Source organism: Pinus tabuliformis, chromosome 5_1 (genome assembly GCF_031772625.1).
Source record: "Pinus tabuliformis cultivar Carrire ecotype Pingquan chromosome 5_1, CPIR1, whole genome shotgun sequence".
NCBI lineage: Eukaryota > Viridiplantae > Streptophyta > Pinopsida > Pinales > Pinaceae > Pinus > Pinus tabuliformis.
Window position 1 is genome coordinate 927297467 of NC_142305.1, and position 27920 is coordinate 927325386.

Below are 27920 nucleotides of genomic sequence, written 5' to 3' on the forward strand. Positions count from 1 at the left end.
CATTGGAAAAAACAATGCAAAGAAACTTCTCACCAATACATTGCTAGATGGTGGTATGATTCAGATATCCCATTTAATGCTGCTCGCTCACCTTATTACCAAGCTATGTGGGACTCTGTTATAGCTGCAGGAAAGGGCTTCAAAGGCCCTAGTATGCATGACTTGAGGGGAGCTCTTTTGCAAAAAGAGATATCTTCCATTGATGAGTATTTGGTTGAGTTTAAAGAGTCATGGGTCAAAACAGGTTGTTCCATTATGTCAGATGGATGGACCGATGGAAAGAACCGCACTATCATTAATTTCCTTGTTTCTTGCCCTCAAGGAACCATGTTTTTGAAATCAGTTGATGCATCTGATAGGGTAAAGGATGCAAGCCTTCTATTTGAGCTTTTGGATAACATTATTCAGGAAGTTGGGGAGCAGCATGTTGTGCAGGTCATCACTGATAATGCCTCAAACTATGTTCTTGCTGGAAGGATGCTTGAGGCCAAATATAAGACCATATTTTGGATTCCATGTGCTGCACATTGCATAGACCTCATGCTTGAGGATATAGGCAAGGTGGAGTGGGTAAAAAACACTGTAGAGCATGCCAAGTGCATTACAAAATACATTTACAACCACTCATGGGTATTGAGCCTAATGAGGAAACACACTGGAGGCAAAGAGCTTGTTAGGCCTGCAATTACGAGATTTGCAACTCACTTCTTCACGTTGCAATGTCTCAATGGTCAACATAGAAACTTGCAGAAAATGTTTTCCTCTGATGAATGGTCTGAATCTCGGTGGGCTCGTAGACCAGATGGAAAAGACACCAAAAAGAAAGTGTTAGACACTTATTTTTGGAAAAGGTCTGTAGAGCTTGTGAAAATTACCGAGCCCCTTGTTAAGGTGCTAAGGTTGGTGGATGGGGAAAGATTGGCCATGGGCTACATTTATGAAGCTATGGATCAGGCAAAGGAGCAGATACGGGCAGCTTACAATGACAGGTTAGCTAAATATGGCCGTAAATGGGAGATCATTGATAACAGATGGAACAATCAACTCCATCGTCCTATACATGCAGCCGGGTATTTTTTGAACCCAAGGTATCACTATAAAAATCGGCTAGGAGATCAGCATGATGGGGAGGTCAGAGCTGGATTGATTGATTGCTTGGAGCGCATGGTCCCTAACCATGTAGACCAGTTGGATATACATAGACAGCTTACTATTTTCAATCAAGCAAGTGGTACTTTTGGCAAAAACTTGGCAAAGATGGCAAGAGATGTGGACCAACCAGGTAAGCAATTCCAATTTCCATTTTGTTTTTCATTTCAAGTTAAAATTGTTTACGTTCTTTACAATTCAAATTATAAACTAAGTTACTAATTATTGTCTTTTTCTTTGCAGCACATTGGTGGGAGTCATTTGGTGGCCAGTGTCCTCAATTGCAAAGGTTTGCAATTAGAGTCCTCAGTCAAACTTGCAGTGCTTCAGGTTGTGAGCGCAATTGGTCTGTTTTTGAGCGCATACACACGAAGAAGAGAAACCGTTTGGAACAAAAACGGTTAAATGATCTTGTTTTTGTGCAATACAACCTTCGACTGAGGAGGAACCAAATGATGAGCAAATCACCTGATCTAGATCCCATTGTGTTGGACGATATTGATCCAACATCAGAATGGGTGGAGGAGACTGAAGATCCTGTGTTTGAGGCTGATTTTGATATCGACATGGCTTTAGCGGAGGATGAGGCAGATTATGTGGCGGCATCAGAACCAGGATCAGTAGCGGCATCAAGGAAAGGCAAGGAACCAATGGAAGGCACTAGTCGTGCAGGTCGACAAACTCGTGCTTCCATTAGGTCCACTTCTATTGTCATTGGTGGCATTGATACTGATGTTGCAGATGAGGCAGAGGCATCCTCAGACTCTGAACCAGATGATGTCTATGTAGCTCCTGATGATGATCATGTGTCTAGTAGTGGTGATGGACTTGATGATTGATCATGTGTACACTGTAGACTTGTAGTAGGCCAATGGCCTCATAGCTTGCAGCATTGTTTTTGGACTTTATAGGCCATTTAGAGCCTCATTTCTTATGTATTTTGCTATTTTGTCGATGATATGTATTGCACTCGGTGCCATTTTGATATATTCACCTTTGCATGGTATATAAATGAGCAAACTTTGCATATTTTGTCTCTATTGGCTTGGAATCATGGTTTTACATCTTAAAAATAGTTTTGTTTCATTAAAAATTAATTATTTAATGTATTTTTTAAAAACCGGTTCGTTTAGACCAAACCAGTCCCGGTTAGACCGGTTCCGGTCGGTAAACCGGTTCATTAGGTGGACCGGTTCGGTCACCGGTTCCGGTTTTAAAAACACTGAGGTCAAGTGCTTCAACTGTGGGGAGCTGGGACATTATTCATCTTAGTGACCTAGGAAGAAAGGTAAGGGAGAAGCTTCTGATTCAAAGGCAGAGCCAGCTAAGGCGGAGAAAGAGGTCGAGACTGATGACGATTGTGCCATAAGTGCTCATGCGCGTCAAGAGAAGAGGTGTGGAGACATTGAGTTGTAGTCAGGAGGGCTACATGCTAGGGGTAGGATCCTTGAGGTGCCCAAACTCTTGGATCACATCTGGCTACGGGAGCCCTTAACAACAGTAGCATGATGATAGGTGTCGGGTGGAGCAAGGTGTGATGGAGCAACAAGGTAGTGCTAGAGTGCAGAATTCTGTAGCAGCACAGTGGAGGTTGCAACAATGCGAGAGGCACAGAAGAGGTTGCAATAGCGCAGTGGCAGCAAAGGGAGCACAAGATAGCAGTAGAGGTGGCTTCAACATCACGAGGCTTCCAGACTGATCGGGATGTTAGTATTTGGGTGAAGTCAGTTACCTACTTCTCGGTAACTGAGTTGTAGTGCAATAGTTAGCGGTGGCAGTGCTAAGGCAACATGGGCAGCATATTGAGAGGGAGTTGCAGTACAGATGTAGCAGTGGCAGTGGCAGTGTCATGGGCAGTAGTATAGGGAGTAGCAGTGTGGAGGATGTGAGGTAGCAGGCCAAGCATCAACACATGTACCGGTGTGGAGGATCAGTGCGATGTTTCAATGGTGAAGCATTACTAGAGCACATTCTCGCTAAGACGGAGTGTTGAATTTTGGTAGCATCAAATGTGCTTTAGCCATGAAAATTGGTGGAGAGGCTAAGGTACATGAGATCTCCAAGACCTAGAAATCGTTTGGGGAAATTCCACTCGTATGGAGAGATAATAAATTAATTAATTTTTTTAATGAGACCCTAAGTCTAAACTTATGAAAATTAAAATATTAATGTGTCTTAATATAATATAGGTGAGAAAGTTCTAAATAACAAGGATCAAGCCAGATCTAATCTTAGCGGTTGATTAGGGACATAATCTTGGCCGTTGAATCGTCAAGAGGAAAAGTATAAGAGGAGGCTTGAGGGCCAGTTGGAGATACATCAAGTTGATCAAGAATTTGATTTTTTCGGGCAGGGTTTTCTGAGAAATCGAGTTAGTGATCTATTGCAGCGAGGGGCAGTTCGGCAGGAGGCCGGGAATACACATCAGAGAGGCAGAGAAAGTGCCGGAGAGACAGCGCAGAGACAACCTGGGCTGACATAGAGGCTTAGAGGGCCAGTGCAGAGGATGCAAGAGGCCGAGAAGCTAACATAGAGGCTAGCAGAGCTGACGCTGGGCTGAAGGAGTTGCGCTGTGGTGTTTCTGTGGGGCAGACTGAGAGCTGAGAGGCAGACGCAAAGCCATAGAGGGTGACGCAATTCTAGAAGAGAGCTTGGAGTAGCTTTCGCTGTCCAGCAAAGGAACAACCGAAGTTGATGTGGGACCAATCATCCAGTTGCTGATTAGCCGGAATATCTGTCTCTAGAGAAAGTACTTTTGCCAAGGAAAACCTCTGAAGGGTGAGCCATTTTGGCACCCTAGTTGTATTTAGAAAACTGCATAATAATAAAACCCTTATATATGTTGCACCGGTTTTCCTGCATTGGGTTTTTCCAGGGACGATTGTCCAAAAATAACGGTTTCCCTTGTGTTGTCTCTGTTTATTTTAGTTGTTGATCTGTATATTTGTGAAGGCTGCTATTGTCTTTATTTCGATGTTTATATGATTAAATAACTTGTTATTGTAAAGAACAAGTAGGACATAATAAACCAGAAATAGAAGTAGGGATTTTTTATGTGTTAAGTTCAGAAATTTTCACACATGACACTAGACCCCCACCTGAGAGAACCACCCAAGGACGGGGGCAGCTGGATGATGAGACATGGAAGGACCTCATGAGGATGAAGTTGTGCTTCACTTGCTGGGAGCCCTAGGCACCAGGCCATCGGTGCACTGCTGGCAAAGCACATTATATTGAGGTCATTTCAGATAGTGAGCAGGAGGATGAGATGGAGTAGGAGTGTGGTATGGGAGATGGTGAAATTCCGGTAGATAGGGGACCACCACCACCACCTCCATAGGGAGGGGCATCCTTTGCCCCATCCGGGGGAGTCCTTGCTTCTTTATGCAGGGTCCCCAAATTCTCAACATTGAGGATCAGAGCCACTATACAGGGACAACGGGTGTTGGTCTTAGTTGACAGTGGGGCTACCCACAACTTCATAGATGCCTAGTTGGTTCAGAGGAGGGGTCTCACCATGACCGAGTTTGAGGGCTTTTCAATCCCGTTACCAGGTGACCGTACCATGCAGTGCACTCGGTATGTGCTCGCTTTGATAGTAGTTATGGGGAACTACTCTATGACGGACCATTTCTTTGTGGTCGATGTGCCAGACACCAACGTGTTGATTGGTGTCCAGTGGTTGTACTCCCTTGAGCGGGTTACTACTGATTGGAAGAAACTGGAGATGGAGTTCACTGGGCTGGATGGCAAATCAGTGGTCCTTAGAGGCATGCATTCATATCTACCCCAGGCAGTCTCAACATATAGGATGGAGGCAGATCTACAACATGGGGACATAGCATGGGCAGTGGAGCTGAGTGTTTCAGAGGTTGGAGGATGGGTACAACCACCACCTCTAGACATACATGCCTTGTTGGACATGCACGCAGTGGTGTTTGGGGATATTCCACCAGGGCAGCTGCCAAACAGGGGATTCGAGCACACCATTGAGCTGGAGCCGGGTGTGCAAGCGGTGATCACTACCCCTTATAGGCATCCTAAGGCCTATAAGTATGAGATTGAGAGGGCCATCAAGGCGCTGTTGCCATTGGGCCATGTCAGGCCAAGTTTCGGTCCTTTTGCTTCTTCAGTAGTGTTGGTGAAGAAGAAGGATGGAACCTTGCGCATGTGCATTGACTACCGGGCCCTCAACCGGAAGACATTGAAGAACTGGTACCCCATCCCCCGCATCAATAAGTTGATGGATGAGCTTAGAGAAGCCAAGTACTTCTCTAAGATAGATCTACGTTCGGGGTACCACTAGATCAGGGTGAGGGATCAGGACATCCCCAAGACAACTTTTCAGTGCCATTATGGGCACTTCAAGTTCCTGGTCATGCCATTTGGTTTGACCAACGACCTGACTATTGTTCAGTCATGTATGAACCATGTGTTCCAGAGGCAGTTGAGGAGATTTGTGTTGGTTTTATTTGACGATATCTTGATTTACAACAGGACTTCAGAGGAGCATCTCTAGCACTTGGAGGAGGTGCTGCGTATTTTGGAGGAGCAACAATTTTATGCCAAACTGTCCAAGTGTGAGTTTGGCCTAACAGAGATGCTCTACTTAGGGCATATCATTGGTGCAAATGGGGTGAAGGTCCATGAGTAGAAGATACGAGCTATTCGGGATTGGCCAGTACCCAGAGATGTGACATCATTGAGGGGCTTCTTGGGCATCTGCACTTATAATTGGAAGTTCGTTAAGGGGTTTTTGCAATTGACAACTCCCCTGACAAATTTGAGCAAGAGAGGGGCTTTCACATGGACATATGGGGCATAGGCAGCTTTTGATCGCCTCAAGGAGGTGATGAGAAGCTGTCTCGTTTTACCACTTCCGGACTTTTCCTAGCCCTTCACAGTGGAGTGTGATGCATTCGGGGAGGGAGTTGGAGCAATACTATCACGGGATGGACACCCCATTGCTTTCGAGAGTCGGAAGCTCTTACCCCATGAGTGGTCATATTCTATATATGATAAAGAGATGCTGACCATCATGCATGCATTGGCCAAGTTCCGACAGTATTTGGTGGGTAACAGGCTTCGGGTGAAGACTGATCACAACAGTCTTCGTCACTTCATGGGGCAGCAGGGCCTCAACGACAAACAACAGAGATGGGTTAGCAAGGTGCGGGCCTATGACTTTGACATAAAGTATGTGTGGGGAAAGCACAATGTGGTGGCTGATGCTCTATCACTGAGACCCGCAGGCCTATCACTCATGAGCATCTGCCATGATTGGAAAGCCTAGTTATTGGTGGAGTATTCCAAAGACAGGAGGGCATGCGAGATTCTGGAGGGTACCAATGCAGTGAGCGCTACCGAGTGATGGATGAGGTCTACTACAAGGGGCGCATATTTCTAGTGCTCAACTCGCAGTTGAGGGAGAGAGTGCTCCAGGTAGCACATGCCTCGCCATTGTCAGGGCATCAGGGGTTTAGGAAAACATACACGGTAGTCAGGGAGTGCTTCACATGGAAGGGCCTCAACGGGGACGTGCTGAAGCATGTATAGGAGTGTGAGGTATGTCAGAGGAACAAGGGGGAGTTGATTCACCCTACAGGATTGTTACAACTGCTTCCCATCCTCGAGGGGAAATGGGAAAGTATCTCCATGGATTTCATCATGGGGCTCCCCACAGTACAGGGCAAGGATTGCATTTATGTAGTGGTCGACTGGTTGACCAAGTATGCCCACTTTTTCACCATCCCTACCAGATATTCGGCTTCACAAGTCACAAAGCTGTTCTTTAGAGAGATCTTCCGGTTACACGGGCTTCCTAAGAACATCGTGAGTGACAGGGATAACAGGTTCATGGGAGGCTTCTACGAGGAGCTTTTTAGGTTGGTTGGTACCGAGTTCACCCCTAGCACGAGTTACCACCCCCAGACAAATGGCCAAACAAAGCGAGTTAGTTAGTGGCTGGAGGGGTACCTGAGGAACTACGTGACTGGGCAACAGAGGGCTTGGATCCGGTGGCTGCATTTGGGCGAGTATTGATACAACACCACCCACCACATGTCCATTGGTATGACTGCTTTCTGTGCCTTGTATGTTTATGATACATTGTCTTTTGTTGATGTTGTTTTTGGAGACAGCAGGGCCCCAAAGGCCAAAGATTGTATCCAAGAGAGCTAAGACATCCCCAAGGCTCTCAAGGATAATTTAGTGACATTGCAGAACCAACAGAAGGTGTACGCAGATCGACATCGATCAAAGAGACATTTCAAGGAGGGGGATTTGGTGTACCTCCGGTTACAGCCGTACATGCAATCCACATTGAAGCAGAAAGGGGCCGAGAAACTACAACCCCGTTTTTATGGGCCATACGGGGTGGTCATGCGAATTAGGGAGGTGGCCTACGAGCTGGAGTTGCCTCCGAGGAGCAGGATTCACAATATATTCCATGTCTCATGCCTTAAAAAGGTGCCGAGGAAGTAGGTGACAACAGTAGTAGAGTTACCCCCATTGGATGATGAGGATCACTTGGTTTTGAAGCCTGAGGCCATTTTGGAGATGAGGGAGAGGAAGTTGAGGAGAAGGATTATCAAGGAGTTCTTGGTATGCTGGAAGAACTTGCCGGATGGGGATGCCACCTGGGAGGGTGAGCACATTTTGGAGCACCTAGCTTTGAAGTTGCTTGAGGGCAAGCAACATTTGGGAGGGGAGGACTGTCATGTCCCTTCCCAAAGACATTCATAACAGGCTTATCTCTACACAATTTTGCATAATTTTGCCAAGGAAAAGGAGCCAAGCAGTTTCAACTTAGGGACTTGGGAGAAATTTCGGCCAGATTAGTTTGCTAGTGGAAGGTGGGGGCCACCCATGTGGGAATTCGTACTAGGAAATTCGAATTTCTTGGAGGGAATTCGTATAGTTGTTGGAGGGGCCCACATGAGGCAAAGGAAGTCCCACGAAGTCATAAGGAGGAGCCTCTCACTTGGTCATTCATTCACTCTTTTATATTGAATTTTACTTGACTGTTTGCTCGAGCTGCTTAGCCGAGTCAATTGGTTGTTCAACCACGAATCTCTCAAGCAGGAGATTCAACCTTACCTTCGGGGGACTTTGAGTGCCACCCTAGGAAGGCAGTTCCATAACATCTTGAGGAGTCCCGAGAAGTATCTACAACACATTCATTCAACTATATTCAGGGAGTGCGTATTTCTGGGCCAACAGTAGAGAATATGCAGTAGAGGTAAGGGCTACCTTGGGCCAACTATTAGTCGGAGTAGCCAGGGAATCTGAAGGACATCATTAGGCCAGCATTTAGGGGGATTTTTGTGGCAAGAGAGAGCAACAAATAGGTAGTTCGAATTCCAGGCTTGGAGGACAACGTAGAGAGCCAATCCAGTCAATTTGTGGGTCTCAAGGGGAAGAGCTACAACCCGAAATCCCAACTGGGAAGGAAGGAGATTCATAGGAGGGATCATCTTAGTGATTTGGGGTAGTTTCCAGGAGGTCTTACAACTTCATTCCAGCAGGCCAAGTTTTGCAGTTGTAGTTGAGGTTGGGCTCCTTGGTGGTCGAATTTCAGAACTCTGAACCAGACCAAACCCTTCCTGGGTTTTGGCTAAGGTGCAAGGAGCTGGAATATTATAATTTTTTGTGCACAAGAAGCAGTGATTCCAGCCCCTTGATTTCAACAGACAGTGAAGTTTTTGGGTAGCGCAGTTCAGTTTTGGTGCAACATTTGGGGCAGCCTTTAGTTCAACATTTGCTCACCTAGGTTTTGTCACGCTTGTCGTTAGAGACAAGCCCATGTGCACCATTCTATTTTGTCATTTTATTTTCCCTTGAAGAATTAATAAAATGGCTCAACAGTTCTCTATTTCTAGTGTTTTCATGGGTGCTTGATGTAAATTTCATTTTTCTAATTGCTGGACTGTTTGCATGCTTTGTTTATCACTTAATTTCCTATTTAGGAACATTACAAAGCGCTAATGGGTTTTCGGTTGAACCCCTAGTCTTCGTTTTCATTGTGTTATCTAATCCCTTCTTGATCTAACAACATCTTTGGAAGTGTGTAGAGAATTATTTTTGAATCATATCTTGAGCGTTTGTGGAAGTTTTCTGTTGAACCAACCAACTCTCAAGCATAGAAGTGGAAGAACCCACATTGATCTCTCTCAAAGGCTTGCCATAAGATATATTTTAAAGGGAGTTTCCTTGCCATAGCTTGCAAATATCTTCATTTTTTTTTTTTATCAGATCTATTTAATTCATGAGCTTTATTTATCAGATCTAGGTAATTTAGAGCTATATAATTTTTCCCAATAGTAGAGGTGTCCTCACACTCTTTGGGCTAGTGAATTTGTAAATTTTTTGTATATATTCTAACCCGTTTGTATATAAATAAATTTTCCTCTTGTATATACTTGGATCTTCTTATCTATGCCTGTGCTGATAAAAAAAGAAGAGGGTTTCACTTGAACATTTGTCTTGAAATTTTTTTGCAGGTGGATCTTTGAAGATTAAATGAGATAATAATTTTTTGAAGCCTAAAAGTTACCTTTGATTGTGGATTAAACCCTCTCCTCTCTCTAGGCTTGCACAAATCCTAGATGGCTAGGGTTTGAGGATAATTCCAAGCTCGATTTTGGGAAGTCATCCAAAATTCTTGAGGCTTAGGAAATCAAGATCGATCTTTTTGGGAAGCCATCCAAATTTTTTTAGGCCTTTTTCCCTTGACCACAAGCCTAAGAGAAGATCCTTCCTCTTCTTGTGCGAATTTTTTCTTTGGATGTCAAAGACTTAAGCAAAATAATTTTTGTGAAGAGAGAGTTAGATTATTATTGGAGGAATTTCCATTGTAATTACATCATAAAATTTTGTAAGTAATTTTCTTCTAATTTTCTTAGCTCATTGAGGAAGGGTATTTGTTCTTGAAGCTATATTTTTTGTAAACCCTCCTCTAGATCGAAGCCCTCTCTTCTCGCTAAGAGGGTTTCTCTTGTAATTATAATAAAAGAAAAAATTTCTTTGAGGGAGGTTGGGGTTTCTTCCCCTTGGTATCCCACCGCCTCATTTGGAAGGAGGACCTCTTTGATGGTGATGACTAACTTGTTAGTTTAGATTAGTTTCCTTGCTCTTTTTCATCATTTAGTTGCACTAGCATTGCTAGATCTAATCTCATTTTGCAAATAGTTTTAGTCACTCATCATTCACTTCATCTAAATTGCTTTTATTTTCATTGAGTAATTTCTGTTTGCTTCATTGATCATTGGCATAAACTAGTCTCATATTGATATCATAACTTGTGCTCAAAGTTTTAATTTGCCTATCAATGTGAAATGGTATCTTGCTATTGACAAGCCTTAAAATATGTTGAGATTGCAACAAGATGATGGAGCTTAGTGAAAAGAGTCGCCTTCACTAAGTGGGCCCGCAGGCTATTTTTGGCGCAAGTCTATTTTTAGACTATGTCTATTTTTAGACATATGGATCATGTCTATGTTTATGGATGATTGATTAAGTTGGGAAAAATAGATGGACTTTTATTTTTGATGAAAGTGTGAGTGATCACAGTGTGAGTGATCAAGTCTATTTTTAGACTGGCTGTCAAAAATAGAAAAGTCAAATATTATTATCTCACAATAATATTTGGACTATAAACTTAATCTTATTCTCTTGGAGCACTTCAGTTTGAGCTACGGAAGTGGCACATGCAGCTGTCAGAAGGAAATTCGTTTTTCTTATGAGTCAGTTGAGTTGTTGCATGCATGACTTCAGTTAGAACTCAAGTGAGTTGAGTTTAGTGGACTGGAGGTACAGTTGATGGAGTTGTGTTCAGTTTAACTTAGTTAAACTGGTTGTAGTTAGTCTAACTGCAGATAGACTAATGATGAGTTGTTAAACTAATTATTAACTCATAATACAACTAAAGAATACATCAGTTAACTCAGTTGCATGTCAGTGCATGTTCAGTTCAACAGGGACAGGTGGTAGAGAATCAGATTGCTATCAGTTGTGACTATAGTTGTGCACCAGATCTTGCACAATCAAAGGATTGAGTATGCCAATGAGTTTGCTCACGTATTTGGCCCACATTTTAGCCTTTGCTCACGTCCACAAAGAGTGAGTGACTATTTTGCAGGTGAAAAACGAGTTTGGGAAGTAATTCTCATCAGTTCTTGAGCAGGTATTGAGCAGTGGAGGCAGGCAAGCAGTGGAAGAGATTTGGAGATCAGATCTGAGCTGTATTGTGTGTAACAGAGGTGGAGATACTTGTGAGAAGTATTATGCTGTGTAATGTTACATGACTCAATCATTAATATACAGATAGTGTGGGGTTTTTAGTGAGATGCTTTCCCCGTGATACATACTGTGTTAATGTGTGAATGCTCTTGATGTTTTATTGTTATTGATGCTGCTATATTCTTGATCAACGTAGAGGAGCTTATGTATTGTGTATGTTTTCCGCATTAGTACATGATCAAGATAATCTCCATTGAATATGTGTTAAATTATTCAAAATTTCTACATGGTATCAGAGCTAGATGATTTGTAGAAAAAATTTCTACAAAATATTTCACTTGTGAAGCATCTCATTTCAAATTGTATCTCACTTGGAGCATTTGATTTAACTTAGTATCTAATTTGCATATTAGATCTCTCTAAAATTTACCTCCAAGCATAAACTTGGTTGATAGACATCTAGGACAACCTTCCCTAACTGTCATTCATTCTCCCTAAATTTGAGTTTGGAACAAAGGTTAAAACGTGTGACCTCGCAGTTCTCTTGTGGTTGAGTCCCTTGTAGGAACAAAGACACACAGGTTGTATGAAGTCCTAAGGGGGCATCGTTAGTGAGGCCTTAGCCTTCTCACTTAGCCTTCTTGCAACCAACTCACTCCTTACGAATTTGAAGGAATTGAGGGGAAGTCAAACCTTAGATTAGGGATTAATTAAAATTTACCAAGACCACTTTGCCTCACACACTTCACACACACTTGTTTACTTCTTTCACACAATTTGTTATTGTATAGGTTAAGTTGTGAGCATTTCATCAAATTTGCAAGTATTTCATTTATATTCTTGTACTTGTTCATTCACATGCTCTTGCCAATTGTCCTTTAAATGTTATTTCATCATAATTGAGCATATATCTCTTTAAATTACAAGATCTATTTCCTTGCAAGTTCGAAATGCTTTTATTGCTCATATCTCAAAGTTATATATAATCTCTTGTGTGGTTCACTAACCTCTTGTCTTGCAGCTTCTCTAATTATGCAACTTGTTGATCTTCTTGATATATCATGTTTGCAAGGATTGTGAATTTATTTGTGAGCATATATATTTTGCAAGTATATTTGGCACTAGTCTAATTATATTTGTCTTGTAGGATATCTCATTGAATATAACTGATTTATCTCCATTATTGATTATTATATGCTCTTAATTATTCATACTTGCTAATCATTCTCATTTCAAGATATAGTTCAAGATGTTAAATTGGTGAAGCCTTGACTAATCTCATTAACATCATGATCTCCTAGAGCTTGTTATCCCTATCAAGTTTATCTCTTAAAATCATATTTAGGGAACACCCCCCTTGGTTTAGCTAGGAGGGGACCTAAACAGAGAGAGTTGGGAATAGGTGACAACCCCTTCTCTGATCGTTTCGCCTCTAAGGCCACACCTAGTGGGATTAGGGACTTTTCCCATGTGAAAACCAAGACTAGATCTGATCATGGGAGATCTTTGGTTCTCAAGCAAACTATCCAAGGCTACAGTGCTCTTCTCCAACTTCAGCAGCTTCCTCAACATGATAACTTCAGCTTCAGGATTTCCAACTTGGCCCTCTTTTTCTTTTAACTGATTGGCCATAACATCCTCTATCCTTTTGGCTTCTTGAAGTTGGATCTTCAGGCTGAAAACCTCTTCTAACTGTGTCTTGAGGTTGATAACTTCTTCCTTTGGCTTAGCCTCCTTGTAAGTGTTTTTCTTTCTTTGCATGCAACTGTTAGTCTACTAACTTCAACAGAGAATTTTTGAATAACATCTAAATCTGACTCATATTCCGCTTGAAGAAGCATTATTTTATCACATTCGTCAACATGACTTTTTGAATTAGCAAGACTAACATCAGATCTATCAAAATCATAACTCAAAAGCAATTCATCTGTATTTATACCTTCAGATTTGCTATGTTGGAGCACGCTAAGTTTTGCTGAAGCTTCATTTTCTGATTTGTCAGCTGCGTTATTCGTACTAGGTTGACTGATCTTCTCGGGCTGAGATTCTTGCTTTTAAGCCTCCTTTTTCTTCTTCTCGACCTCTCCATTGTTGCTGCTATGACCTCCAAACAACACTTGTAGTCTGTCCCAAATCTCTTTGGCAGATTTTAGATCTCATATTTTCTCCCAATCTGCATCATGGAGGTTCTCATAAATAATGCATCTTGCTTGAGCATTTTGCTGCATCACTTTAGGTGAAAGTGGATCCTCGCCACATCCTTCATATACCAACTTCCAAATGTTAGATCCACAAGCTTATAATTGACATTTAACATTTTCATCCGATACCTTAACTTTGCAGCAGTGAGGATAGATACTCTTGAAAGATTCATTCAGAAAAGAATTTCAAAATTTTTACCAATACTCCTCAGAGCACTCTCCAACAATTAAGCTATAACCAAGAGCTTGGCTTTGATACCACTTGTTGGAAGCGTTGAACAATATTGAGAGGGGGGGTGGATCAGTGTTGTGCTCTATGGATCGATTTTACTGATTTATGCCTTTTCTTACAAACCTGGTTTATTAATTCATTAGCAACATAATACATGAGAAGATCTATGCATAAATCATAAGCAACATGTAAACATGAACCATGAGTATATCAATAAACATGATCAACCACACATCAATCGACACATGGGACACAAGATATAAGGTGGAAAACCAAAGGGTAAAAACCACCGTTGGCAGATAGTTTTCATCTTCCTCTTTTTATTAATAATCAAATCTTCTTTTACATATGATCACTGACCACCACCAGTGTGCAAGCCGCAACTTGCCAATCACACAAGCCACTACCTGTATGAACTTTGCTGGCCACCACCTACTGGAAGCCATCACTCCCTCGACTTTGCAGACCACCACCTATTGGAAGCCACCACTCTAAATAACTCTCGCCCAACCACCACAGGACTATCCAACCACCATTGGATGGAAGCCACTAGTCCCAAGTTCTCAGGCCTCTACTTGAAGGATGCCGCTACATCCTGTCACAACAAGGCACTACTTGCCTCACTAAAGGTGCCAACTAGTGTTGCAGGAAACATCCCCCTCAAATCAAAACCCCGATCTGCGATCCGTACGGATGTGTGGGGGAATGGCCCTCCGAAACGCGTTTCGGAAAAACCGAAACGTGGATCGGGTTGATAAATATGCTTCCTGCCATTTTCAGAAGCGTACGACCGATTTGCGTTTCAGAAAACCGAAACGTGATTGTATGGTGGTTCGGCCGTACGAAGCGTAGCGCTTCAGGGTTCGATCCATACGGATTGCGACCGATTCCACCAGGCGTCTACTATTTCCGTCGCGCGGCCAAAAAAAGCGCAGTTTTTTTTTTTTTAAACTTTTGTTCTTTTGCTTGGTTGGGGGTGGGTCCACCTTGGGTTAGGGTGAGGAGTGAAGGGATTTAACCCCCATTCATCTCTCATTTTCTCACTTTGAGTTTATGAGAGCTTGGAGAAGAGAAGAGAGGAGAGCTTGTAGGAGTGAAGGATGAGCTTGGAGTAGGAGCTTGGAGGACTTCCATCTACAAGAGCTAAAGAGGTAAGTGCAAACCCCAAACTCCCTCATTTTTTTGACATTTTTTTTTTGTATTTTTCTTTTCCCTTTCCTACTCTTTCCCATTCTTTCTACTTTCTCATTTAATTTCAGGTTGTTCACCACCTATATCCACATTGGCTTCTATGTATCATTCCACTTTTGGTTTTAATGATGCCAAGGGGGAGTAGGAATAGAAGCGAAGAAGAACAAGAGGATAGTGGTCCCAATATGAGTGATCTAATGTATGATGAGGAGGAAGGGTTTGAAGAGGAAAGGGATGAAGTTGAACCTGAAGGAAACACTGAAACACTAGAGGGGAAAGCTGCATTAACACCCTTGTGGAACTATGTGACCAAACTTGAAGGGGGAAAGGGTGGTGAAAGCTACAAATTTTTGTGCCCTCTAGGTTGTCATGGAGGAAAACCATTTAGTGGTTCATATACCCGTGTGAGGAGGCATCTTTGTGGGGTGATGGACAGTGATGACAAAAAGGGTGTTGTGGGGATACAAATTTGCCTAAACATTTCAGCTGAACAAAGAAGAAAATACATCCAAATAGAGGAGGTTGCACAACAAAAAAGCAAGAAACAAAAAGCTCATTCTGAATCAAGTGCAACCTCTAGATTTGGTAGCTCATCTCCTCATGGTACTTCTGGAAGCTCTCGAGGTAAAAGAACAATAGGGGATTTCCTGAATGTTGCTGGGAGGAATGATGCGGATGGAAAGATAGTTCGATTTCTTTGTGCTTGTGGTGTACCATTCAATGTGCTTCACCCTTCCTATTGGCATGAAATGGTAAAGGCCATCAATGAAGCCCCAAAAGGATACAAGTCCCCCAACTATGAGAAAGCTAGAACAGTGTTATTAGAAAGAGAAAAAGCAAAGGTTCAAAGAGATTTGACACGTTTTACAAATGAGTGGGTAGATTGTGGGGTATCCATTGTATCAGATGGGTGGACAAATATTAGAAACCAACATTTGATAAATGTTCTTGGTGTTTCTGCTAGTGGTGCAGTATTTCTTACATGTCATGACTCCTCCTCCATTAGTGCATCTTCCCAAAACATTGCAGATCTCCTATTGCAATCAACGAAATATGTTGGTCCAAATAATGTGGTTCAAGTGATCACAGATAATGCAACAAATTGTAAGGCAGCAGGAAAAATTATTGAGCGTACTCATCCACACATCTTTTGGTTTGGGTGCCTGCCACCTGGTTCACACATTGAACCTTTGATGCATGATTTTGTGAAGAATAAAGAATGTGGGTGGATTAATGACCTTTACAGGAGAGGGAAGCAACTCATTAAATTCATTACAGGGCATACGACGGTAAACTATTTCTATGGCACTTACTCCAAGTTGCAGTTGCTTAAACTTGCAACGACAAGATTTGCTAGTTATTACCTCACCTTTAGGCGGCTAGTGAAGGTGAGACAAGCTTTAACTAATATGGTGTGTGCTGAATCATGGGAGGAAATTAACACTGATAGAGATGGTGCTAATGTAGCCAAGGACACTATTTTTGACATGTACTTTTGGTCACAGGTTAAATATGTTTTTCAATTCACCAAACCAATTTATTACATGACCAAGTTTGGAGATTTAGATCGACCAATAATTGGGGAGGTGTATGAACAAATGGATAGCATGTTGGGGCAAATTAAAGACATTGTTGAGCCTAGAGATATCACCTTGTACAATTATATTCGTGCAAAGGTGGAAAACCAATGGGAAATGCTAAATGTTCCATTGCATGCATTAGCATATGCTTTGACACCTAAATACTATCATCCATCATGGCTTTCAACGCCAGCACCTGGGGGGGAAGCAGGAGAAAACCACACCAAGATCAAGAGATTCACAAAGAATATATGATTGCATTGAGTAAATTAGTCCCTAATGAGGAGGACGTTGCCATGGTACAGAGATAGTTGAGCAACTATACGCTTAACACTCATCCATTTGGGAGCATGCATGCAATTAGAGATCGAGAGACTTTTTCTTCTCTTGAGTGGTGGAACATGCATGGAGGGGCTACTCCACTTCTACAGACTTTGGCATTGCGGGTGCTATCACAAGTGGTAAACACTTCTTCTGCAGAGAGGTGTTGGAGCTCTTATTCTTTCATCCACAGTGTTAAAAGGAACAGGTTGAATTTAGATCGGGCAGAGAGCTTGGTTTATGTTCATTACAACTTGCGATTGTTGTTCCATTATTGTGATGATGCAAAGACTAATAAAGACCTTAAGATTTGGGATAGGAATCCAGAGGAGCCCAATTTGGAGGATGGTGTTGCGATTAGAGCAATTAGAGGATGCTCTTATCCAGGTATGTCCATTGTGGTATGAATTTTGCTTATAAAGCATTTCTCTAATTCATGTTTTTAATTTTTTGTTAACTAGTGGGTTTTTTTGGTATGAATTTTTTGAGTGATTCCAGGATGATCAAGTTGAGATGCCACCCCCATTTGGTTCCTTGGTTCCTTGGTTCCATGGTTCAACACCAACAGCAGGGGGCTCGTCTTCCTCAGTTTCAGTGCCACAACTTCCACAGACACCATCTTCTTCATTGCCACCACGTGGAGGCCCACCGCCATGTTCTCTTCGTGGTGGAAGGAGGAGACATTAGTAGATATATCCACAATTTACTACTTTTGTCATAGATTAATCATTAGACTTATAGGCTTGTGAATTTGAACCTTTTTGTCTTGGCGGTGAACAAGTGACCTATTTTGTGAACATTATTATTTGAATTTTGGACATGACAAATGTTGACAATTGCTCACTTGCTAGATAAATCATAATATGCTCTATGTTTTATGTTTTATAACATGCTTAAATGTTTTATGTTTTATAATATGCTTAAAAATTTGATGTATGTTTGTAATTGCTAGAATATAGATGGTTGATGCTTGAATAATTAATCATTGACGTACATACTAATAACTACAATGGAATCATGGATGCCATATCTATCTTGATTTATGAAAAAATATGCATGTTTTCATGTCTTCTATAACTAATTTAGTATTTTGGATGTTTTTTTTGAATATAAATGCTAATATATATATATATATATATATATATATATATATATATATATATATATAGCAGACGCTTCCCCATGCTTCGCTTCATAGATTTTTGGAAAATGACGCTTCTGCGTCCTCGCTTCCAAAAAATGTCCCCGTTTCGTCTCATGCAACATTGGCGCCAACCTTTAAACTCTTCTCATGAACCTCATTTCATCTATTTTCAAACTATGGTCCACTGCAACTCAATACTCATCAATAACAAAAACAAAACTCTTTCAAAGTTTCCACTCAATACATATTGTCTGCTCTTAATACATGCACTTTGCTCATACAAACTCTCTCAACCAACATGATCATCAATCCTCACTCGCCATACAATATGCAGTAACAACAATAAAATGCACAACCTTTGTGACAATAAAACAACAACAATATATGTAGCATATGTTGAAGTTTCTAAGTTTACTTAGTTAGAAACCCTCCATGCACTTTATCTAATTTATTCCTACCTACTTGTTATTTTTCTTAACAAGTTATTTTCAATGTAAACACTGAAAATAAACACTAGTGCATGCTCAACATATTATAAATCAACAATTAAAAGAAAAAGAAACAAACACACCATATGACACCATTATTTTTGGACTAATGTCCTCGAAAAAACCCAATGTGGGAAAACCGGTGCAGCTATTTGAGGGTTTTCTTATTAAGCAATATCAGAGTACACTTTGGGTGCCGAAATTGGCCTACACAACAAAGAATTTCCTTCGCAGTAATACCTCTCAGTTTCTGACAAATCTTCTGGCTGAAACCCCAGATAATCCTTCCAGCAGCTACTCAGCACAAATCTCCCCTAAAAACTCTAGCGCCAACCTCTCTAGACTGCGTCGGCCCCTCTCTGCCTCACGCTGGCCCTGCATCACCCCGGATGGGTCTGCGTCAGCCCTAAGAGGCCCAGCGTCAGCCCTCTGGCCCTCTGCGTTAGTAACCTTGGCCTCTCTGAGGCTCTGCGCAGCTCCCGATTGCCTATTCGTGGCCCTGCATGAGCCCCGGCTGGCTCTACGTCACACTCCTTGGCTACTGCGCTGCTCTCCTGGCACTATCTCTGCCTCTCTGTCTCTCTATACTCAAATGCCCCTCAGCTGCATCTCCCGATCACTAATTCTATCTCTCTTAGCAAACCCCACTCTAGAGAATAGAATAACTGATCACTATGGTGTATTCTTCAAGTGACCCTCAAGCCTCCTCTTATACTTTTCCTGTTGACATATCAATGGCTAAGATTAAGTCCCTAATCAATGACTAAGATTAGATCTGGCTTGATCTATGTCTTTTGGACCATTCTAACATAGTTTCATATTAATACAGATTAATATTTTATTTTCCCTAAGTTTCGACTTAGGGACTCCATTAAAAATATTAATTATTTTAATATCTCATGAACTGTTTAGAATCTGCCCAAACCCTTTCTGGGTATTGGAGATCTCATGTGCCCCAACCTCTCCATCAAATTTCGTGGCTAGAGTACATTCGATGCTACCCCAAATCAACACTCCCTCTTAGTGAGCACTGTGCTCTAGCAATACTCCTCAGTGAGTATTACTCTTATCATTCGGCCTCGATCCCTGTGCTGATGCTAGGCCTGCTGCCCACCATCCTCTACACTATTGTATCCTGTACTTCTGCCCATGGTTCTGCCATTGCCACTACTGCATCTGTACGACAACTCCCTTTGCATCCGTGCTACTGTTGGTTCTTTCTCCTAGCACTGCATCCGCAGTGCATCTCCTCTCATCATGTTGCATTGTGCTACCCACTGCTGCATTGCAACTCAGTTACTGAGAAGTAAGTAACTGATCTCCCAATCTGACCTCCCTGTTGGGCTAGAGACACCCACTGATGCTGAAGCTCCCTTTGCTGCTGAAAAGTGGTCCCTCTTTGATCTCTGTGTTGCTGCAACAACTCCCTGCATCTCGCATTTTCACACCTCTCTGTGCCATCCTGCACCGGTGCAACACTGCTGTGCCTCTCGCATTGCTGCAGCCTGCTAGCCTCACGCTGTCTCGGGAATCATGCACTGTAGCTCTCTCTGCCGCTCCATCCGCATCCATCTCTACCCAACTCAACCAGTCCTGCTACTCCTCTTCGGGGTTCCCGTAGCAAGGTCTAATCCAAGAGGTTGTGTACCACTAGGATCCTGCCCGTCATCGCTGTAGTCCGTTTGACTACAACTCGATGTCTCCCCACTTATTCTCAAGTGGTGCGTGTGCTCTCTTGGCACAATCATTGTCTGTCAAAACTTCCTTCTCTGCCCTTGCTGGCGCTGCCTTAGTCTTGGAAGACTCTCCCTTAGTGGAAGCACTTGATCTTGGAGAGATCCTGCTTCTTCCGCTTTTCTTGCTTTCCCTTAGATGCCAAGGCCACATGTTCCTCCTCTTGCTTGACTTTGATCCCCTTGCTGTTGCGACCTTCGACTGTCGTCTGATCTCTTCCTGGCGAAGAGCTGCCCACATCTCGTCCCAAGGTGGGAGAGTCCCTCTGCCCAGTATACTCTAGAAAAATACCTCCCAATCTTCTGAGACATCATTCAGGGCTATTCTCACCATCAACTCCTGATTCGGTGTTGCCTCTATAGCAGTCAACTGAACTCGGATCTCATTTAGACCTCCGAGGAAGGTGTCAACCAGTTCTCCCTTCTTCATCTGATATGACCTCAACTGCTTCTCAAGCAGCATTCTTCTCTGCACAGAATTTTGCTGGTACAACTTCTTAAGAGCCTCCCACATCTCAAATGTCGTTTCCTTCTCGGCTATGTGTGGTACTCCATGATCCTTGACCTCGTCAAGGATAATGCTCTTGGTCATCGCCATTGCCTCCTTGTACTTGTCATTATCATTGGGGTTGACTGGGATAGCTATTACCTTCAAGGCGAAGTTCTTGACACGATTCCTGTCAAGTACGGATAAGATTTTGGCCTTCCAGACTGCGAAGTTCAACGCTCTGTCTAGTCTATCCTGGTCTCTTACTCCGTCTAGTGCCATGATGCTCCTCTACTTCCCTCCTGGAAGTTCTCTGTTCGACTCCTCAGAGTCTCTACTTCCCGTCTGGAAGTTCTCTTCTAGACTCCCTCTAAGTCCTAATTTCCCTCCTAGAAATCCCTCTGCCGCTGTCGAGATGCTCCCTACTCTGATCGTCTTGTGCAACTGCACCACTGATCCGGGTTCCTCGACTAGAAACCCTCGGTAGCAACTCCTCTGGCCTTGCTTTGTCAGGTACTGTTTTGACTACAATACCTCACCAGTTGCACTCTGCAATATTCCCACAGCCTTCTAAACCCCAACAACCTGAAGGTGAGAGCTCCTAGGCTTTGCGCAATCGCGGCACTAGCAATCTGGCCTCCTCAGCCAACTGCGTCAGCCTTCCCAGCTACTCTGTGGTTCTGCATGAAGCTCCCTTTGCCTCCTTAGCTTCTGGTTGCCTCTTCTCGGCTCACCCTTGATGATGCAGGCACTGTGTCACCCTTCCCTTGTTGTTGCTCTGCTAGAAACAACTTCTGTCACCTCGGGACAACTGTTTTCTACTGCTATTGCTCCGCTCGGCTGATGTCCTTAGTCCTCCTGTGATCTGCAATCACACTCTGATACCATGTTGAAGTTTCTAAGTTTACTTAGTTAGAAACCCTCCATGCACTTTATCTAATTTATTCCTACTTGTTATTTTTCTTAACAAATTATTTTCAATATAAAAACTGAAAATAAACAATAGTGCATGCTCAAAATATTACAGATCAGCAACTAAAAGAAACAAAAGCAAACACACCATATGACACCATTATTTTTGGACTAATGTCCTTGGAAAAACCCAATGTGGGAAAACTGATGCAACTATCTGAGAGTTTTCTTATTAAGCAATATCATAGTACACTCTGGGCCCTGAAATTAGCCTACCCAATAGAGAATTTCCTTGGCAGTAATACCTCTTAGTTTTTGACAAATCTTCTGGCTAAAACCCCGGATAGTCTTTCCGGAAGCTACTCAGCACAAATATGCCCCATAAACCCCACTGTCATCCTCTTTGGACTGCGCCAGCCCCTCTCTGCCTCACGCTGGCCCTACGTCACCCCATATGGGTCTGCGTCAGCCCTGGGAGGCCCTCTGTCAGCCCTCTAGCCCTCTGCGTCAGCAACGCTGGCCTCTCTAAGGCTTTGCGCAGCTCCCGGCTGCCTCTTCGTGGCCTTGCGTGAGCCCTAGTTGGCTTTGCGTCACTCTCCTTAGCTACTGCGTTGCTCTCCCGACATTATCTCTGCCTCTCTGTCTCTCTGTACTCAAATGCCCCTCAGCGGCATCTCCGATCACTAATTCTATCTCACTTAGCAAACCCCACTCTAGAGAATAGAATGACTAATCACTTTGGTGTATTCTCCAAGTGACCCTCAAGCCTCCTCTTATACTTTTCCTGTTGACATATCAATGGATGAGATTAAGTCCCTAATCAACGGCTAAGATTAAATCTAGCTTGATCCATGTCTTTTGGACCATTCTAACACAGTTTCATATTAATACACATTAATATTTTATTTTCCTTAAGTTTCGACTTAGGGACTACATTAAAAATATTAATTATTTTAATATCTCCTGAACTGTTTAGAATCTGCCCAAACCCTTTCTGGGTATTGGACATCTCATGTGCCCCAAAGTCTCCACCAAATTTCGTGGCTAGAGCACATCCGATGCTACCCCAAATCAACACTCCCTCTTAGCGAGGACTGTGCTCTAACAATACTCCTCAGTGAGTATTACTCTGATCATCCGACATTGGTCCCTGTGTTGATGCTAGGCCTACTGCCCACCATCCTTTGCACTGTTGTATCCTGTACTTTTGCCCATGGTTCTGCCACTGCCACTGTTGCATCTGTACGACAGCTCCCTATGCATCCGTGCTGCTGTTGGTCTTTTCTCCCAGCGTTGCATCCGCAGTGCACCTCCTCTCATCATGTTGCATCGTGCTGCCCACTGCTGCACTGCAACTCAGTTACTGAGAAGTAAGTAACTGATCTCCCAATCTGACCTCCCTGTTGGGCTAGAGACACCCATTGATGCTGAAGCTCCCTTTGCCGCTGACAAGTGGTCCCTCTTTGATCTCTGTGTTGTTGCAACAACTCCCTGCATCTCGCATTTGCACACCTCTCTGTGCCATCCTGCACTGGTGCAACACTGTTGTGCCTCTCGCACTTCTGCAACCTGCTAGCCTCGTGCTGTCTCGGGAATCCTGTAGTGTAGCTCTCTCTGCCGCTCCATCCGCATCCGTCTCTACCCAACTTAGCCAGTCATGCTAGTCCTCTTCGGGGATCCCGTAGCAAGGTCTAATCCAAGAGGTTGTGTACCACGAGGATCCTACCCCTCATTGCCTGTAGTCCGTCTGACTACAACTCGATGTCTCCCCACTTCTTCTCAAGTGGTGCGTGTGCGCTTATGGCACAATCATCGTTTGTCAAAACTTCCTTCTTTGCCCTTGCTGGCGCTGCCTTAGTCTCAGAAGACTCTCCCTTAATGGAAGCACTTGATCTTGGAGAGATCCTTCTTCTTCCACTTTTCCTGCTTTCCCTCAGATGCTAGGGCCACATCTTTCTCCTCCTGCTTGACTTTGATCCCCTTGCTACTGCTGCCCATATTCGATTTCCATTTGATCTCTTCCTGGCTAAGAGCTGCCCACATCTCGTCCCAAGGTGGGAGAGTCCCTCTGCCCAGTATACTCTGGAAAAATACTTGCCAGTCTTCTGAGACATCATTCAGGGCTGTCCTCACCATCATCTCCTGATCCGGTGTCGCCTCTATAGCAGTCAACTGAACTTGGATCTCATTCAGACCTCCGAGGAAGGTGTCAATCGGTTCTCCCTTTTTCATCTAATATGACCTCAACTGATTCTCAAGCAGCATTCTTCTCTGCACAGAAGTATGCTGGTACAACTTCTTGAGAGCCTCCCACATCTCAAATGTCATTTCCTTCTCGGCTATGTGTGGTACTACATGATCCTTGACCCCATCAAGGATAATGCTCTTGGCCCTTGCCATTGCCTCCTCATACTTGTCATTATCATTGGGGTCGACTGGGATAGCTATTACCTTCAAGGTGAAGTTCTTGACACGATTCTTGTCAAGTACGGATAAGATATTGGTCTGTCCAGTTCAACGCTCTGTCCAGTCTATCTTGGTCTCTTACTCTGTCATGATGCTCCTCTACTTCCCTCATGGAAGTTCTATGTTCTACTCCTCAGAGTCTCTACTTCCCGTCTGGAAGTTCTCTTCTGGACTCCCTCTCAGTCCTGATTTCCCTCTTGGAAATCCCTTTGCCGCTATCGAAATGCTCCCTATTCTGATCGTCTTGTGCAACTGCACCACTGATCCGGGTTCCTCGGCTAGAAACCCTTGGTAGCAACTCCTCTGGCCTTGCTCTGTCAGGTACTGTTTTGACTGCAGTACCTCATCAGCTCCACTCTTCAATATTCCCACAGCCTTCTAAACCCCAAAAACCTGAAGGTGAGAGTTCCTAGGCTCTGCGTAATCCCATCACTAGCAATCCAGCCTCCTCAGCCAACTGCGTCAGCCTTCCCAGCTACTGTGTGGCTCTACGTGAGACTCCCTTTGCCTCCTTAGCTTTTGCGCTGCCTCTTCTCTGCTCACCCTTGATGACGCAAGCACTGCGTCACCCTTCCCTTGTTGCTGCTTTGCTAAAAACAACTTTTGTCACCTCGGGACAACTGTTTTCTGCAGCTATTGCTCCGCTCAGCTGATGTCCTTAGTCCTTTTGTGATCTACAATCATGCTCTGATACCATGTTGAAGTTTCTAAGTTTACTTAGTTAGAAACCCTCCATGCACTTTATCTGATTTATTCTTATCTACTTGTTATTTTTCTTAACAAGTTATTTTCAATGTAAATATTGAAAATAAACATTAGTGCATGCTCAACATATTATAGATCAACAACTAAAAGAAACAGAAACGAACACACCATATGACACCATTATTTTTGGACTAATGTCCTCGGAAAAACCCAATGTGGGAAAATTGGTGCAGCTATTTGAGGGTTCTCTTATTAAGCAATATTAGATTTCACTTTGGGTGCAAAAACTGGCCTACCCAACAAAGATTTTCCTTGGTAGTAATACCTCTTAGTTTTTGACAAATCTTTTGGTTGAAACCCCGATAATCTTTCCGGCAGCTACTCAACACAAATTTGCCCTAGAAACCCTAGCGTCAACCTCTCTCTAGATTGCGTCAGCTCCTCTCTGCCTCATGCTGGCCCTACGTCACCCCAGATGGGTCTGCGTCAGCCCCTCTCTACCTCACGTTGGCCTTGCGTCACCCCAGATGGGTCTGTGTCAGCCCTCTGGCCCTCTGCGTCAGCAACACTGGCCACTCTGAGGCTCTGCGCAGCTCCCCGCTGCCTCTGCATGGCCCTGCGTGAGCCCTGGCTGGCTCTGCGTCATTCTCCTTGGCTACTGCGCTGCTCTCCCTACACTATCTCTTCCTTCCTGTCTCTCTGTACTCAAATGCCCCTCAGCTACATCTCCCGATCACTAATTCTATCTCTCTTAGTGTAACGACCTATCTATAAATATAGAGAACGCAAGAATAATAGCAGGCATACGATGCATGCATATGATAGCTACATATGCATGTGCGGCATACACTGCACTAGTATTCATATACTAAATTAACTACAAGTACTAAATACCACGAGACTTCTTCAAATGGAAGTTCTACTCATCCATCAACACCCATATTGCTTAATGTATGGGTAAATACTATAAGAGGGCTATATAAATTATATATTTCAGATTATTAATAAAAATAATTAATAAAATATATATAAGAAATTAATTAAAAGGGGTATTTAGTATAATGTTATAATCTTTATATTAAGAGGAGTACTTTAATAAAACATAAAGAAATGTATTTTATTAAATCATAATATATATATATATATATATATATATACCTTAAAAAGAAATATGGGAGATGATACGTGACATGGAAGAGTGTCACCAACAGACTAAGCAGTGGGTTGCTGGTGGAAGAGCGGTCACCGCCAAGAAACCGGATAAAACCACGGAATAGAAATTTAGAGGGGGATGGAGGGAAAAGGAAGGTAAAAACAGGGAGGGAAGAAAATCTGAAGGAGGAGGAACTTCATCAACGAAAATTATCCACAGGAAAACCCTGAATTGTTCTGAGGTTCTGGGCACGGGGGAACAGTCTGCTTCATCTCAAAAGCTTACTGGACTGAGTAGCTAGGTTCTACTCAGTTTGGTTGGGTGGATTCGGTCTTTTGGTAACCGAAGCAGGGAGCTGGAGGCATCATCAACCGCAAGGGCACAGGTAGGTACCCTCAACAGTTCTGTCAGTTAATCTGTTAGTTAATTTTGTAAGATTTCAGGAAAAATAATTACAGGTTCAGGATAAAATCTCCTTTACTGTTTTACATCTGTTTTACGGTCCTGTCACTTAGCAAACCCCGCTCTAGAGAATAGAATCACTGATCACTTTGGTGTAGTCTCCAAGTGACCCTCAAGCCTCCTCTTATACTTTTCCTGTTGACATATCAACGATTGAGATTAAGTCCCTAGTCAACGGCTAAGATTAGATCTGGCTTGTTCCATGTCTTTTGGACCATTCTAAGACAGTTTCATATTAATACACATTAATATTTTATTTTCCCTAAGTTTTGACATTGGGACTCGATTAAAAATATTATTTATTTTAATATCTCCTGAACTGTTTAGAATATGCCCAAACCCTTTCTGGGTATTGGAGATCTCATGTGCCGCAACCTCTCCACCAAATTTCGTGGCTAGAGCACATCCGATGCTACCCCAAGTCAACACTTCTTTTTAGCGAGGACTGTGCTCTAGCAATACTCCTCGCTGAGTATTACTCTGATCATCCGGCATCGGTCCCTGTGCTGATGCTAGGCCTGCTGCCCACCATCCTGTTCACTGCTGTATCCTGTACTATTGCCCATGGTTCTGCCACTACCAGTGCTGCATCTGTACGACAACTCCCTCTGCATTTGTGTTGCTGTTGGTGCTTTCTCCCAGCACTGCATCTGCAGTGCACCTCCTCTCATCTTGTTGCATCGTGCTGCCCACTGCTGCACTGCAACTCAGTTACTGAGAAGTAAGTAACTGATCTCCCAATCTGACCTCGCTGTTGGGCTAGAGATACCCACTGATGTTGAAGCTCCCTCTGTCGCTGACAAGTGCTCTCTCTCTGACCTCTGCGCTGCTGCAACAACTTCCTGTATCTCACGCCGTTGCACACCTCTCTGTGCCATCCTGCACTGGTGCAACACTCTTTTGCCTCTCGCACTGCTGTAGCCTTCTAGCTTCGCGCTGTCTCTGGAATCCTGCACTGTAGCTCTCTCTGTCGCTCCATCTGCATCCGTCTCTACCCAACTCAGCCAGTCCTGCTACTCCTCTTCGGGGCTCCCGTAGCAAGGTCTAATCTCAGAGGTTGTGTACCACGAGGATCTTGCCCCTCATTGCCTGTAGTCCGCCTGACTACAACTTGATGTCTCCCCACTTCTTCTCAAGTGGTGCATGTGCGCTCATGGCACAATCATCGTCTGTCAAAACTTCCTTCTCTGCCCTTGCTGGCGCTGCCTTAGTCTCGAAAGACTCTCCCTTACTCTTTTTCCTTGGACACTGGGTTGCATAATGGCCCAACTCCCCACAGTGGAAGCACTTGATCTTGGAGAGATCCTTCTTCTTCCGCTTTTCCTGCTTTCCCTTAGATGCTAGGGTCACATCTTCCTCCTGCTTGACTTTGATCCCCTTGCTGTTGCTACCCGTTTCGACTGCCGTCTAATCTCTTCCTAGCAAAGAGCTGCCCACATCTCGTTCCAAGGTGGGAG

The 27920-nt window shown here is 43.4% G+C and overlaps 2 protein-coding genes across 2 annotated transcripts in view; both read left to right on the top strand.

Annotated features, from left to right (window-relative positions):
* LOC149167821 (acylamino-acid-releasing enzyme 1-like) overlaps positions 1-27920 on the top strand; it is a 275851-nt gene that overhangs the window by 129293 nt on the left and 118638 nt on the right. The gene's annotated exons all lie outside the window — the stretch shown is intronic.
* On the top strand, positions 721-2304 carry LOC149167822 (uncharacterized). Its single transcript, XM_089431604.1, has 2 exons — positions 721-1282; positions 1393-2304. The coding sequence occupies exons 1-2, from the start codon at positions 754-756 to the stop codon at positions 1986-1988; spliced, it is 1125 nt and encodes a 374-aa protein (XP_089287730.1). The 5' UTR covers positions 721-753; the 3' UTR covers positions 1989-2304.